Source organism: Vulpes lagopus, chromosome 6, assembly GCF_018345385.1.
Source record: "Vulpes lagopus strain Blue_001 chromosome 6, ASM1834538v1, whole genome shotgun sequence".
NCBI lineage: Eukaryota > Metazoa > Chordata > Mammalia > Carnivora > Canidae > Vulpes > Vulpes lagopus.
In genome coordinates, this window is record NC_054829.1 from 76580981 (window position 1) to 76596529 (window position 15549).

The 15549-nt window shown below is 37.3% G+C and overlaps 1 protein-coding gene across 1 annotated transcript in view; it reads right to left on the minus strand.

Moving 5' to 3' along the window:
* The window catches only part of CCDC158 (coiled-coil domain containing 158), an 82634-nt gene that overhangs the window by 5345 nt on the left and 61740 nt on the right, over positions 1 to 15549 (minus strand). The window contains exons 17-19 of the mRNA XM_041757854.1: positions 8750 to 8910; positions 5938 to 5997; positions 2203 to 2270 (exon numbers count right to left, since the gene is read on the minus strand). Coding sequence (XP_041613788.1) covers positions 2203 to 2270; positions 5938 to 5997; positions 8750 to 8910 — 289 coding nt within the window. The remainder of the gene's footprint in view (positions 1 to 2202; positions 2271 to 5937; positions 5998 to 8749; positions 8911 to 15549) is intronic.

Here is a 15549-nt window from a genome sequence, read left to right on the forward strand (position 1 = left end):
AAACATCCTCGAAAAACAAACCAGAGACAAAAACAATCCTAAAGCTGCCAAAAGGGCAAAAGCAAATAGGTTACATTAAAATGAGCAACCATTAAACTTAGAGCTGACTTCTTTGAAACAATGGAAGCCAAAAAAAAAAAAAAAAGGAATATTTTCAAAGTGAAGGAAAAATGTCAACTTGAAATTCTATACTCAACAAAAATATCCTTCAAAAATGAGGATGAAATAAAGACAACTGTAGAAAAACAGAAACTGAGAGAGTGTATCACCAACAGAATTCCGTTAAAGAAAAAATTAAAGGCACAAGAGTAAAACGATACCAGATAGAAAGTAAATTATAAGTATGTGGGTATAACTAAATGGATGTTAACTGTACAAAATAATGAAAATTATCCATTGTGGTATTCACCTTTATAGTTAAAATATATATGTGACAACAATTGTATGTAACTTGAAAGGATAGTAAATGGAATTAAGATGCTCTGAAGTACTCACGACACAGGAGAAAAGGTAAAAGCATTCGTGTGTATTAATCTAATAAGGCAAAGATATATGTTGTACTCTCTTGGGTAATTATCAAAACAACAGTAAAAACATGTAAGTGAAATTTCAAATAATTTGATTTCAAATAAATGCTTTTTCTTCAAAATATTAGTTCATAAAAGATTTTTCATAAGTTAAAGATTATTTAAAAATTAAAAATTGACATTTTATTTAAAACTATTATGAAAAAAAAATAAAAAATAAAAAAAAATAAAACTATTATGTTTTGGGATCCCTGGGTGGCGCAGCGGTTTGGCGCCTGCCTTTGGCCCAGGGCGCGATCCTGGAGACCCGGGATCGAATCCCACATCGGGCTCCCGGTGCATGGAGCCTGCTTCTCCCTCTGCCTGTGTCTCTGCCTCTCTCTCTCTCTGTGTGTGTGTGTGTGTGTGTGTGTGACTATCATAAAAAAAAAAAAACTATTATGTTTTGATTTTAGATATATATTGACAATCTTGTATAAAAAGAAAACCTGGAAACTTCTCTTTCACCTCACACCTCAATTTTCCTTGTATCCTTATCCAGATTTATACCTAGACTTCTGTTGAATATCATTTTCAGTTTCATTCTTTCCCATTCATTTCATTATCTTCTATAGGATGACAAGTTATACCTTCCAAATCTAATATACTCTCTGTAATTATTTTTCATCTTTCTTTTTGTGTCATTTTCTCTAAGAGGTCTGGTGATTTCAAGTCTATGTGATTTCAGTCATGCCTATCGTATTTCTATTTTTCTCAAGGCTTTCTCTTGTAATGTTTTTATTTTTCTCTTCCATTTCCAGTCTGTTATGATATTTTGCTTTTCAACAGATTCTGTTATCTTTCAATTTCTTCCTTGACCTCCTTATTTTGGAGACAGGATTATAAGTCTTTGGAAACGATAAAGAGAACCATCTGTCTCAATTCTTTTTGTTTTCATCCATTCAATACGTATTTATTGAGCACCTGCTATGTGCCTAGTATATATCAGGAAACCAAACAAAGACATCTGCCTTTGTGCAGCTTTTGTTTTTTTTTTGTTTTTTTTGGTTTTTTTTTCTTTTTTTAAATTTTTATTTACTTATGATAGTCACAGAGAGATAGAGAGAGAGGCAGAGACACAGGCAGAGGGAGAAGCAGGCTCCATGCATCAGGAGCCCGATGTGGGACTCGATCCCGGGTCTCCAGGATCGCGCCCTGGGCCAAAGGCAGGCGCCAAACCGCTGTGCCACCCAGGGATCCCTGTGCAGCTTTTGTTTAGCAGGAGGTGACACAGTCATCTTTATGAACAACATAAATGAGTAAGTTATGTATTGAAAGATAGTAAGTGTGATTTAAAAAAAGAAAAAGGGTGACTGGGAGTATGGCAGAATTACAATCTTTACAGAAGGTGGTAAGAGTAGTCTCAGTGAGCAGGTGGCATCTGAGCAATGCAAGGGACAGTGGCATAAAGGCCTTGGAGGATGATACAGAGTAGAGGAAAGGGAGGAGGGGGAGAAGGGGGAGGAGGAGGAGGAGGAGGAGGAGGAGGAGGAGGAGGAGGAGGAGGAGGAGGAAATGAGACTGGAGAGTTAATGGGGACTTACAGGCTACAGTCATACCCGCTTCTACTCTCATGAAAATGAGAAGCCACTGCAGAGTTTTAGGCCCAATTTCTGTACTTTCATTGACTACTCACCTGTAGATGGGAATGTAAAGCAACTAGATGGATCTTCCAAGTCTCCTGTGTGTAATGTGACTGGCTCTCTGGAACATAAGGATGGTCATGCAAACATTCCATTTCACAAACACAGTGCTTAGATTTATGGACAGAAGCAAGCTAATGCACACAAAAGTGACATCTTAAAATATAAACAAAAGATGGCAGCTATGATCCTAAATTGCAGAAATCCTAAAATGCCCTAAGGGGGAGATCCAAAGTTGCATTTTTTTTTTTTATGCATTCAGTACCCATGAACATTCTGCAGAATAGACATGCAGTAATATTGGTTATACAATTCATTTTTTGGTGATAATAGCTTATAACCCAAATATTTCTCTCATAGATTCTAAGAGATACAATCCCAGTAACTTATTTTAAAATAGAAAAAAAAAAAACCCACAAAGACAAAAACAGGAACCTCTTTTGGCAACAGCAATATCACTTTACAAAACTATCACTTAGTTAAATCGAGTTGCAATAAACCACTCTGTTCTCTGTGGTTTGGGTAACGGTACAAGAATATTATGGTATTAGTTTTCTTGCAGGGGGTTTGTGATGTCAACACTGTTTTAATTATAACACTAAGATATTATTATCATCTTTTTAATTCTCAGTCTCTCACGAGTGTATAGTGGAGTTTCCCAGAGGTATCACAGTATCTGACACCACAAGAGGTTAACTGCAAATGTAGACATGAGAACCCAGCTATCTTTTATTAAGCCACATATTAAATTGTAAAACAATGCCTTCTCAACAATTTTTTGTTTGAAAAAGTTATTTTTTATAATAAAATGCCATTATGTCAACATGTAATATAGTTATTTCTAAATGTATATCAAAGGGTTTTACATTTTTAAAATGCTTAATATGATAATTTATTTCCCAATACTTAGAATAGCAATAGAAATGACTTACACAAACAAAAGTTCTTAGGAATCTTCAATATTTGTGACTACAAAGGGGGTCTGAGACCAAAAAGTTTGAGAATAGCTACATTAGGAGAAAAGCCCTGGAAAGGAAGTTTCATGGCTATATTATGGATAGCCTTAATTATCAGAGCAGTTTGTTTCTGCTGCAGTAGGCAGGAGGGTGCCTTTGAATAGTCTGAGGTGTGCTTTAGGCAGATCAATTTGAAACTGATATATAGAAGTGACGAGAACATGCAAGAGACTGGAAATTCTAAAACAGCCACACTAAACACCACCAAGGCCACCACCATAGCCTAAGAAAGGGAACAAGGCCTAATGCAGTGTGGTAGGCTCAGTAATGGCCACCATGTAGATCTGCTTCTGAATTTCAAAAACATACAAGTGCTACCTTACATGGCAATAGAGTCTCTCTGCAGATGTGATGAAATTAAGGATCTTGAGGTGGGGAGATTATCCTGGGTTATCTGGGAGGTTATCCCAAGGGTCTATAAGAGGGAGGCAGGGGGAGATTTCATTCGGGACAGTGAAGACAATGTGGCAACTCAGCAGACAGATTTGAGATGCTGTGCTATGCTGCTATCTGAAGATGAAGGGAGATGCCATGACCTGGAGTGCAAGGAATGAAACTCTACAAGCTGAAAAAAGTAAAGAAATGGATTAACTCCAAGAGCTTCTGGAGAGAGTATGGCCCTGCCAACATCTTAATTTCGCCCAGTGGAACTGATTGAGGACTTTGGGCTTCCTTGGAAATGTAAGAGAGATAAATCTGTGTGGTTTAAACCACTAATTTTGTTATAGCAGCCACAGGGAATTAAAACAGGCAGCTGGAGAGGATGTACAAAGAAGAAAATGAATTTGAGAACTGTTTTAGAGTTGAAATTAATGGGATTTAGTGGCTAGAGAAACAAGACAAAGGAGGAAGAAGAATCAAAAATAATGTTAGAGGTGCCCTGGAAAGCAGGACTCCATTGACAGAAACAGAAGACAAGATGGGGGGAATGGTTTTGTGAAATGATTGCCTTTGTTTCATTTTGGTCATTATGATCTTCCAGTCTTTATGTTTCAGTTCCTGAAACATCCATATGGAGATGTGTAAAGGGGAGCTAGATGTTTCGAAGCCTTTATTGGAAATCTTCCTTAGGTAATAATGTTGCTCATTAAGTTTTAATAATATAACAAAATAAGAAAAGTCAATTCTCCACAACACTTCTGAGACATGTAGCTCTCAGAATAATTCAAGCACAAAGCCACATACCAGAGGTGCTCATTTCTTTAATTTTTTATTCTGTTCTGGTATATGGACTATATTGATTTAACTTAAAAGGTTGCAGAGGTTTCTAAGTGAAGAAACGTTGCTGTAAGGTATTGAGTAAAAGCAAAGGTGATGCAATGACAGTGAACTGTTGTAGTAAAACAGTAACTATGATATTCTTTCTCATTTCTTTATGTGTGAGTTTTTAAAATGGCCAATTTGCCATTGTAGAGAGTATTTAAATGCATATTTAATCTTCTAGTGTGTTTCATACATTTCAGAGCTTCTATAAAATATGTGAAAACCTCTTCTTCCCATGGCTTCTGGGCAGCTCAGTTAGTTAAGCACCTGACTTTTGGTTTGGGCTCAGGTCATGATCTTGTGGTCATGAGATCATCAGGCTCCATGCTCAGCAGGGAGTCTGCTTCAGATTCTCTTTCCTTCCTCCTTAGCTCTTCCCTCCTTCTTGCTTGTGCTTTCTCTCTTTCTGTCTCTCTCTCAAATAAAATCTTAAGAAAAAAAGAAAGAAAACCTCTTCTTCCCATTTGAACATAGGAAGGGGCCAGGTCCCAGCTTTTCCTCCTCATTCTCTTGCTTCACAAACACATCATTGCTGAAAGGAACAGATTTCCATGACATGCTGGTCGTGGAAAAACTATAGCAGAGCTTCACATATCTTAGGGGAGTAGTCCCTCTGTGCCTCATGTTGAGGACTGGGCTCCTTCCCAGCGAGCTCAGTCTAGACACACAGAGGTGCTCATACGCTTGAGCTCAGGAGCTGGCAGGACCAGAGTTCAAACGTGGTTCCACTGTTTACAAGCTATATGACCCTGGCAAGTTGCTTAAGCAATCTTGAGTCTTCATTTCTAACACATATATGGACATAATAATGCATAAGTCAAAGATTAAGTTAGATAGACTAAATGAAGTAAGTCTAAAGCACTTAGAAAATGTAAATAAAAATATGCAGTAGATAGCTGCAGATACTATTAATAGGCTCCACGTCGCGTAAGATGGCTAGGTGAGAAGAACACGCCAACTCATTTAAGAGAAAGGTACATTTAGAAAGATTCAAGTTCACTGTATGTATTGATCAAGCAGTGGAGACAGTAAGAAAGTATTTATAATACTGTCTTAATTCACTCACTAAACAAATGTTTTACTAAATGGCTACTCTGTGTCAGGCAAATGGCTGGTGCTAAAGATACCACAATGAATAAGCCTCTGCCTAACTGGATTTAAATATAATTCATGTTCATATTCCCAAGATATATGAAAAGCTCTGATATCTCTATTTCTTTTTAGGAGGATAAAAATCTAAAAGATAAAAGTCAGTTTTTGGGCATTTGGGCTTTGGAAGGCAGTCAGTCAATAAACCGTAAACACCTGTAGTCTTGCCCACAGTTACATTTTATGGACCTAACGTCGAGGGTGGCACATCACAGGTAGTTAACAATCTATTGAAATAAGGAGTAAATAGTAGAAATGTGGAGTCCTGTACAGTCAGGGGCTGGTAAGATCATTTCTTACCTGCTAAGAGTGTCACTGGATTTGCTACCTTCAGTGGAGTCCCTTAATGAGTTGTTGCTTCTGTTGGCAAAAGGATGGGAAAGATGAAGGCTACATGGTATAATTTTTACTTAATGATAAGACAACATTGTTTCTCTGAATGTTGCTTTTACACCAACACTGATTCAAAGAGTGAGACTGGGCCACTGGCTCTTCCAGGTAGAGAAACAATGTGAAGAAAACCTTGACAACAAAAGGAATGGGCTCCTTTTGGGAACCAGGAGTAGTCTGTTTGGGTTAGAGCACACTATGGGAGCTAAGGGGGCTGCTGATAAGTTAGGGAGCTCTCCTTCAATGTCAGACCAGGGAACCAGGTCCCTACTGCAGCAGGCAGTGTGGGCTGATGAAGACCCGACAGTAATGTCCTCTGTGTCTTACGTGAGTAACAAATTAATATTAGCTGTTTTCCTCCTTGGCTAAAAAAAAGGAGGCTGTCTCTGTTGAGGGGTTATGGATTTCATTTCTTTGTGCTCTTTTTAGGATTTCATTTAACAATTCAGCTATTCAATTACTGAGGAAAACACAATTGTTCTCTGTGGGGTTCTTAGAATCCTATACTGAGGTTCTTAGACTTTCCTTCCAGACGACCTTTCTCTCAAAAGTTATATAAGCCATTGTAAATGAGTACAAATATAGAAAAAAACTCTTCTATATTTGGTATGGCATACCATGTAAATATCTTCATATGGGTAAACAGCAGCAAAATTTAAAATAAGCCAAAAAAAATTCCTGATTTCTAGAAAATACATTACATTGAATCCGCCTTAGATTTAACATAACAGCCTTAACTTTAAAGCCCAAATGCCCATCAATCCCCATGTAAACTGTCCAGACATCACAAATTCCCTGGAAATCTAAAAAAATTCTTTGGACAATTAATTAGACTCAGAATCTCAGATTCTTACCTATAGATTATCTCTAATTCAGGCTTGATTCAGTAATGCAATATCTTACTCTATCATCTCTGTATAGATAAATGTTAACTCTCAGTTAATTATACAAAGAACAATTTCCAGATTCCATGTATTTTTAGAATAATTAATTGCTCATATGTATTTAATTCTTCCTTAGGAATCCCTGGTGGCTCAGTAGTTTAGCATCTGCCTTCGGCCCAGGGTGTGATCCTGGAGTCCCAGGATTGAGTCCCGCATTGCGCTCCCTGCATGGAACCTGCTTCTCTCTCTGCCTGTGTCTCTGCCTTTCTCTCTCTATCTCTCATGAATAAATAAATAAAATTTTAAAAAAAATTCTTCCTTAAAGCACATCAGTAGATTTTAGGTGTCCAAGCAAATTTTGCAGAAAGCCGCCCCTGGATTTTATCAACTCAGACATGCTTTCATAGACCCTTAAAAGCTTCAGGCTGAGATGAGGCTTTGGTAACAAGGTCATTTGTACAATTACAGCAAATTAACATACATTCTTTAAAGGAAGGAGCCAAATATATTCATGTTCAATACAGTCCAATAGAGTTCAAGTCCACAATTAGTGGCTAAAGTGCTGGAAATCCTCTGATCAGGGAAATCATAGCAATTTTTCTGGAATGATTAGTGCTGGGAGTCAGGGGCTCTAACTGTTACTTTTGGCTTTGCCTCTTTGCTTCAGAGAAGAAGGCAACTCAATCTATGCCTCAACCTCCTCATTTGTCAAATGAGCTTAGTAATACTGCCCTGGCTTAGAAGGCATATTATAGAGTTCCCACAAAAATGAAAGTGCTCTGAACATATATGTACTCCTCAGAGGAGCAGCCAGTGGAATGTTTCTGACATATGATTCGGGGAATGCAGTGTTAAGCTATGTAACTGGCTGTGCAATTTCACTATTACGACTAATAATACTATTAATAAATATTAAATAAATCCAGTTAATATTTAGCTACTTCAGGTTCACATATAATAATTTGACACCTTAAGAAACTGGAGATTGCTTACATATGTGTATTATTTCAGAAAGTATTACTTTTAGATATTTGCCAGATATCCAGAAAATGAATATTACAACAAGCTGCTACAATACTAAGAATTAGTATACAATTAGTACTCTGTATTAAATACAGTGTATTTACTGTATACTGTACACTGTGTATAATATAGCGTATACTCTATTAAAATGATTTGTTAATCTAATAATAACACACAATAAAATTTTAAAACACTATTTGAAAAGAATATGAGAATCTCATTGATATCTGCAGGTATCTACAGGGAAGGGCTGGTGAACTGGTTCAGTCATTTTTGGGTGTGACCTTTTACTAATCTGGTATAAGTCATTGGCATGAATCCCTAGAGAACCAAGGATTTTCCTATTAGGTTATACCTGAACCCTATTAGATTATACTTGTAATTCTCATTATTCTGGTTTAGCTCCACCATTGAACTGTGTGGCCGCAAGCATGTCAACCTTGTGAAGCTTACTTTCTTCTCACTTTTTTAGATGAGATAAATAAACTCTGCCCTGTCCTGGTTCAAACAGTTGCTGTGATGATCAAATAAGCTTATGGGTGTAAAATCTGTCGGGAACTACAACTTACTATACTAACGTGACTTTGGCTAACACCTTGCTTTGACTCATTTCTTTCTGAACAGAGTAACTGTAATGATTGCTCTTCATATCAAGTTGTTTTACTTTGGCTTAGCTCTTCCACTTTCATATTGTCTTCCCTGGTAACATCAGATACTCTTTGATGTTAAACCTCAAACTCTGACACCACATAAACAACTAATGGCAAACCCCTGATGAGAGCAGCTCTACCATTCTGCAGTACACCCAGTCTTACACAGCCACATATGAGACTCCCAGGGATGGTGCTCTCCCTTCTTCTTCAGGCTTGCCCAGAGGCACAGCTGGTTCCTCGTTGATCACACTTCTCAACTCTTGGAGAAGTTGTTTCAGGTCCCTTGTTGGATCTTCCTTCAATGTGTTAGGTTTCATAGAGTGCTAAATTAAAACAATTTACAAAACACCTTGTTTTTTTTTAATTTGTATGCTATTTTCTATTGTAAAATTAATTTAGCTGGTAAAATAGAAATTATGGAGGAAAAAGAAGAAAAAATAAAAATCACCTGTAATCTTACTACTCAGGGATAATCAATAATAACCAATCAATAATCAACACAGTGCTGTATCTAATTTATAAATGTGTGTATACTTATTTATGTATCCATATTTATAAATTAGAGGATATACACCTAGGATCAAACTATACACATCTATTTTATTTTATTTTTTTTTAATTTTTAAAAATTTATTTATGATAGTCACACAGAGAGAGATAGAGAGAGAGAGAGAGAGGCAGAGACACAGGCAGAGGGAGAAGCAGGCTCCATGCACCAGGAGCCCGACGTGGGATTCGATCCCGGGTCTCCAGGATCGCGCCCTGAGCCAAAGGCAGGCGCCAAACTGCTGCGCCACCCAAGGATCCCCTACACATCTATTTTAAATCATCAAAAAAATTTTAACCATGTAGTATGGATAGCACACTATGTCATTAAGTATTTACAGCTATGGGTGCCTGGGGGGGGGGTCTGTTAAGCATCTGCCTTTGGCTCAGGTTGTGATCCCAGGGCCCTGGGATAGAGTTCCTGCATTGGGCTCCCGGCTCTGTGGAGAGTCTGCTTCTCCCTCTCCCCCTGCCTGCCACTATCCCTGCTTGTGCTATCAAAGAAATAAACAAATAAAATCTTAAAAAAAAATTTACACCTATGTCCAGGCAAAATAACACAAAATGACTGTGTGTCTCTCATGAATAAATAATTGTATGTGTCTCTCATGAATACATAAAATTTTAAAAATTAATTCTAACACTTTGTTTAGGGCTGAACTAATTTTATAAAGCTATAGAACTTTTGGGCAGCCCCGGTGGCTCAGCGGTTTAGTGCTGCCTTCAGCCCAGGGTGTGATCCTGGAGACCTGGGATCGAGTCCTGCATCAGGCTCCCTGCATGGAGCCTGCTTCTCCCTCTGCCTGTGTCTCTGCCTCTCTCTCTCTCTTTCTGTGTCTCTCATGAATAAATAAATACATCTTTAAAAAAAATAAAGCTACAGAACTTTAGAAGTAAGGAACTCTTTAGAGATGAATTAATTTACTCCCCCATTTTACTGATGAGGAAAGAGACATTTGATATTTTTGAGACTTTTTGTTTTTTAATATTTTATTTATTTATTCATGATAGAGAGAGAGGGGCAGAGACACAAGCAGAGGGAGAAGCAGGCTCCCTGCAGGGGGTCCAATGTGGGACTTGATCCCAGGACCCCAGGATCACAACCTGAGCCGAAGGCAGACACTCAGCCACTGAGATACCCAGGTGCCCCTTAAATGAGTTTTTTTTTTTAAATGAGTTTTAGATATATAAGTATTCCCTAATGAATATTTATAATATAATAACAACTACAGATGTTCCCAATAGGCACCTCAAAAAGGGAAACCAAATGATAATCCGAAGTTGCTCTGGAGAGCAGATGGTCTTAGCTGGAGGACACTCATGGATAGAAAGTCATCAGTCATCATCAAGCTACTTTAGCTGGAAGTATCTGTCCCAATGTAGAGTTAAGCCTGCCATATACATTGGTTGCTGAATGAACACTGGCTTTGCTTTTCTAGGGTCCATGACAAACAAGTGTTGATGTTATTGAAATAAGCCTCATAATCCTCTTCTCTTCCTAAACCCACTGACAAACTACATATAACATTCAGCTGAAGATGTTAAGAATTCTGATTAACTGAATGAGTGGGTAAGTACGGTCTTTCCAGTTTACTGACGGTCACTTTTCCTGGAAATTGCCATGAGTTCAGAGTTTCATAAATTAGACTCCATTTAATTACTAAATTTGGCTCCATTAATTTAAAATAATAAAGATGTGAACCAGTTTTAATAGACTATTTTTTAGAGCAGTTTTAGGTTCACAGCAAAACTGAATGAAAGGTACAGAGATTTCCCACATACCCCTGATCTCACATGTGCTGAACCAGTTTCTTATGAGTAAGAGCATTTATCTCTATGCAGATGATCTAATTTCACCAAATACTGGTTTTGTCCTGTCTTAACCCTGGTGGACATAATGTCTGCTATGGAATAAGATAAAAAATTTTATAAAAATAAAACTTTATCCTACTGCGATCTTCAGTTGCCTTAGTTCTAACCTTAAAATCTCAGTGTAGCACCTGGACTTTCATATCATCTGCCCATTAACAAGTTTATTTAATAAGCTTTGATAATTATAAAAAATTTTAAGCCTTGACATTTATTATAAATGATATCATAATAACCTGGAAACAGAAATATTCTTTTTTCTCCCTGAGATTATGGCACTCAGTTTGAGAGTGACTAGTGCTTTATAAGACATAAAAAAAGAGAGGGAAGCAAACCAAAAGAGACTCTTAACTACAGAAAACAAACAACGGTTGCTGGAAGGAGGTGGGTGGGGGATGGACTAGACGGTGATGGGGATTAAAGAGGGATTAAAGACTTGAGATGAGCACTGGGTTTTATATGTAAGTGATGAATCACTGAATTCTACTCCTGAAACCAAGATTACATTACATGTGAACTGACTAGAATTTAAATTAAAACTTGAAGTAATAAAAAAAGGTTGAAAAGCATTGAATTCTAACATTCACTTAGCAAATAATCATAATCAGTCCTATGACATTCTCTTATTATGACTTCATCCTAACACTTTTAAGAACTTTTGAAATGTATGCTATTCCTTCAATTAAAATGTAAGGTACTTTACAAAGGAAGGATTTGATTTGGTTATCACTCTTTATATACTCCACACTCTACACTTGGCATGGGTATAAAAATAAAAAAATATCAAGGTTGGAGAGTCTTGAAGATCATCTAGTTCTAGTTTAATCTCCAAACAGAAATGACAATGAGGGATCCCTGGGTGGCGCAGCGGTCTGGCGCCTGCCTTTGGCCCAGGGCACGATCCTAGAGACCTGGGATCAAATCCCACGTCGGGCTCCCAGTGCATGGAGCCTGCCATGGAGCCCTCTGCCTGTGTCTCTGCCTCTCTCTCTCTCTCTCTCTCTCTCTCTCTCTCTCTCTCCCTGTGTGACTATCATAAATAAATAAAATTAAAAAAAAAAAAAGAAAGAAATGACAATGAATTTCCTTTATGGCACCCTAGCAATATACTTATCTGACCTTTGCATGATCACCAAAAACCAAGGCAGGCAGTCTCAATTTTTATATACATTTAATCCCTTGAGAGAAAGGCTAATTGAATCTCTTCCATACAATTTATATCCTGGTCATCATTTTACCTTTTAAGTCACAGGGAACAAGTCGAACATAATCCTTTAGAAATTGATGCTTATTTTATCACTTCAACCTCCATTCCCCTAATCTCCACTTTGTAACACATACCACAGGCTAAATCTCTTCAAGCCATCTACTCTTTTCATGTGTCATGGGCTCACGATTTCTTAACACTCTGATTGTCTCTTTTGACAGACTGCTTACTCAGTGATTCCTTAAATACTCATCCCTTAAAACTGAAACAGAGAATCCAGGGAGAGTCTGTGTGGAGAACTGTCCCTCTCTGGGAGGATAAGGATGCTATCTTTAAAACCTTTTTAGGCTGCTACATAGTACTGCTGACTCAGACTGAGACCTCAAGGGAGGCCCTTCCTACATGTTACTAATAAGCCACATCTCCCATACTGCAACTTTGTATTTTGTGTATTTAGTACCAAGTTCTAGACTACATTTATTCTAACCAAACTTTCTCTTCATAGACTTGGCTCATCATTCCAAAGTGTTGACATAAATAAATAAAAGCACCATTTATCTAGTGCTTGTCATGCATCAGGCATTCTACATATTATCTCATTTGAACTTTAATCTTCAAACCACCCTATAAGGATTGAAATAATTACTTCCGTTTTAGAAATAAGAAAACTGAGGCACAGAGAGGTTAAATAGTTTGGTAAAATTACACAAAGGACAAATGGTGAGACTGGGATAAAGACTGTCATCTGACTTCCAAGTCCATGATCTTTCCACTTTGGTACACTGCCTGACTCTCACTGGATAAATTCATTAGGAAATGTGATTAGCAGGCTATAAGGTATCCAAATTTAGGATCACAGAACTACAGAATATGGGCAAGGACTAAATAATATAGTTGAGCAACTGGCCTTGAGTTAATTATAGCCTGGTTATTACTGAAAGTAATTCACAAATCACATGAGGGCAATTACCCCGAACTCAGAAGCATTAAACAAAGATTGATTTATAAGTCAAATATACCTTGGGAGTCTTTAAAACCACTAAAGAGATATTTACACAAATGCCAGTGCTGTTTCCTAACCCATTCTTGAGGTGACAGGGAGCAGTGAGGCAGTGGGGCACAGAGGAAAAGAGCACAGGCTTTTGAAAAGAGCACCATTCTTTCGCTATGTGATCTAGGGCAAGTTACCTTTCACACTTTAGGAAACCTTGCAGGACACCTACTACATGCCAGACACTCCTTTAGAAACTGAAGTAAAATGACAAATATACCTGGCCTGCTGTGGTGACCATACAGATTAATATGAGAGGCAAATGCATGAAAATATAATTTCATAACAAGAGGAAGGCTTATTTTAATCTCCATTTCCTCATCTCTAAAAAGGAAGAAAATACCTCTCACTTTACAAGGATGGTACAAGAAACGAGAAGTGCTTAATGTGTGTGCATAGGAAGTATCCAAGAATGGCTGGTTTGCACCTCACTCTTCCCTTAGTATAGAAACATATTTTATATGCTCCATATTTACTGATCTAGAATCACCGGAGAGGTGCTATAACTTACAGTGCAGCATGTTAGTACCTGAGTAAGCCACTGCTAAGAAATTATCAGGGCTAGTTGTGCATTCTAGCTACTATGCTCCCCTTGATGTAAGTAGAAATATCCTCATTCTTTCTAGTTGCAGGGGAAAGTTACATGGTCACAGTCAGAAACTTATCTCCTTTTTGTTTCCAAACAGTTTTTTGAACGGCTTCTTATAAGGGTGAGGGAACATGTTTAATAGTTTACCTTTTTTCTGGAACCCAATTGGGAGGAAAGCATTTACCTTCGTGGTTTTACACTAATACCTTCAACACTGACATTCAAAAAAAGGCAATATGGTAGCTCTAGAATTGATCCTAATATAAGCCTGGAAGAAGAAAATTCTTTCTCTCTTGAGTTTTCCCAGGACGGTAAGTTTAAGTGAGCCATGGGAGTAAATATTAGGAGCAGGATAAAATGAGATTCTAGAGGCTCAAACTAAATCTCTAAAAATTAAATACTTGCACAAAGCAAAATAAGCAGCTAGTAAATTGGGGCAAAAATGCGAGTCTGAAAGTTACATCTCAGTAAATTTTATACCTACCCCTTAAAGGAAATATTTCTTTGTTATAAGTATGTGTTCAAATAAAGTATTAGGTTATTATTTAAAAAGAATAATTACTTTTCTATGCAAACAACATTGTTATTTTTAACTAAAGGAAAGGTAAACTTGACAGAATAATAACAAATGTTAACCATTCAACAAATGATATTCATTGAGCTCTTTGTGTGTATGGGATGGCAGTGCGCATACATATGTCCTGAAATATGTATAAGATTTAGCTACCCACAGAGGTATTAGAACTACCTCCAGATATCACACATATTTAGCCCAAATCAAGGAATCTTGAAGGCTAAAGGCGGTGGCAAAGATCCCCTAGAGGTTGTGGAACCAAAGCAGACAATGTAATATACCCAGACACTGTCCTAATTTATCAATAAATTTAGAGAATTTGGTTCCTTAGGTCTTGTGGAGAAAGACCTCCGAGAAATGTTAGTTGTAAACCAATGTGTATAGTAGTACTCCATTTATATTAAAAATCTCTACAGGTACATATTTAACTACTTTTATGCTGAAGATTTGTTTATACATTACTACTGTATCAAAATTACAGGAGAGTGGCTACTTCTTGGGGGTGGAATGGAGAGGAACACAGTGGTAAGTCACTGGTAAAGTTCAGGTTGTTGGGCTGGGCAATGTGTTCAGTTGTGTTGTTATTTTAAACAATCAAATAAATAAAGCCATATAAGGATCAATAATGAGAGTGTCAACTCCAAGGACTGTGACTAATCCAATCCCATGTACCAATTTTGTAAAAGTTCAATGTGTGAACCAAAAGTCTTCTTTAATACAAACACAGAAAGAGGACAGAGAAAGAACATATAAGTTTTCTGGGAATTTTCAGACAGCACAGCACAAACAGACTTGAGTACTAATCCTGGCTCTGCTGTGTACGAGCTGTGGGACCCTGGGCAACACTACCTCTCTAAAGTGCCTTTTCTTCATTTTAAAAATGGGGACAATACAATCTATCCTGCTAGATTATTGTAAGGATTAGAAATAATGTATATAAGGCAAATGACCTATTGTCAGCATTAAATCACTATTTATTTTTTAATCAAGACAGGATCCATTTTGATGAAAATAATAAAATTTTAAATTCCCAACTTAACAAATTAACAAAGAATTCCTAGAAAGGGCAAGGCCTCAAATGAAATTATACCATTCAAGAACATATTTATTGAGGGATTAATTGCCT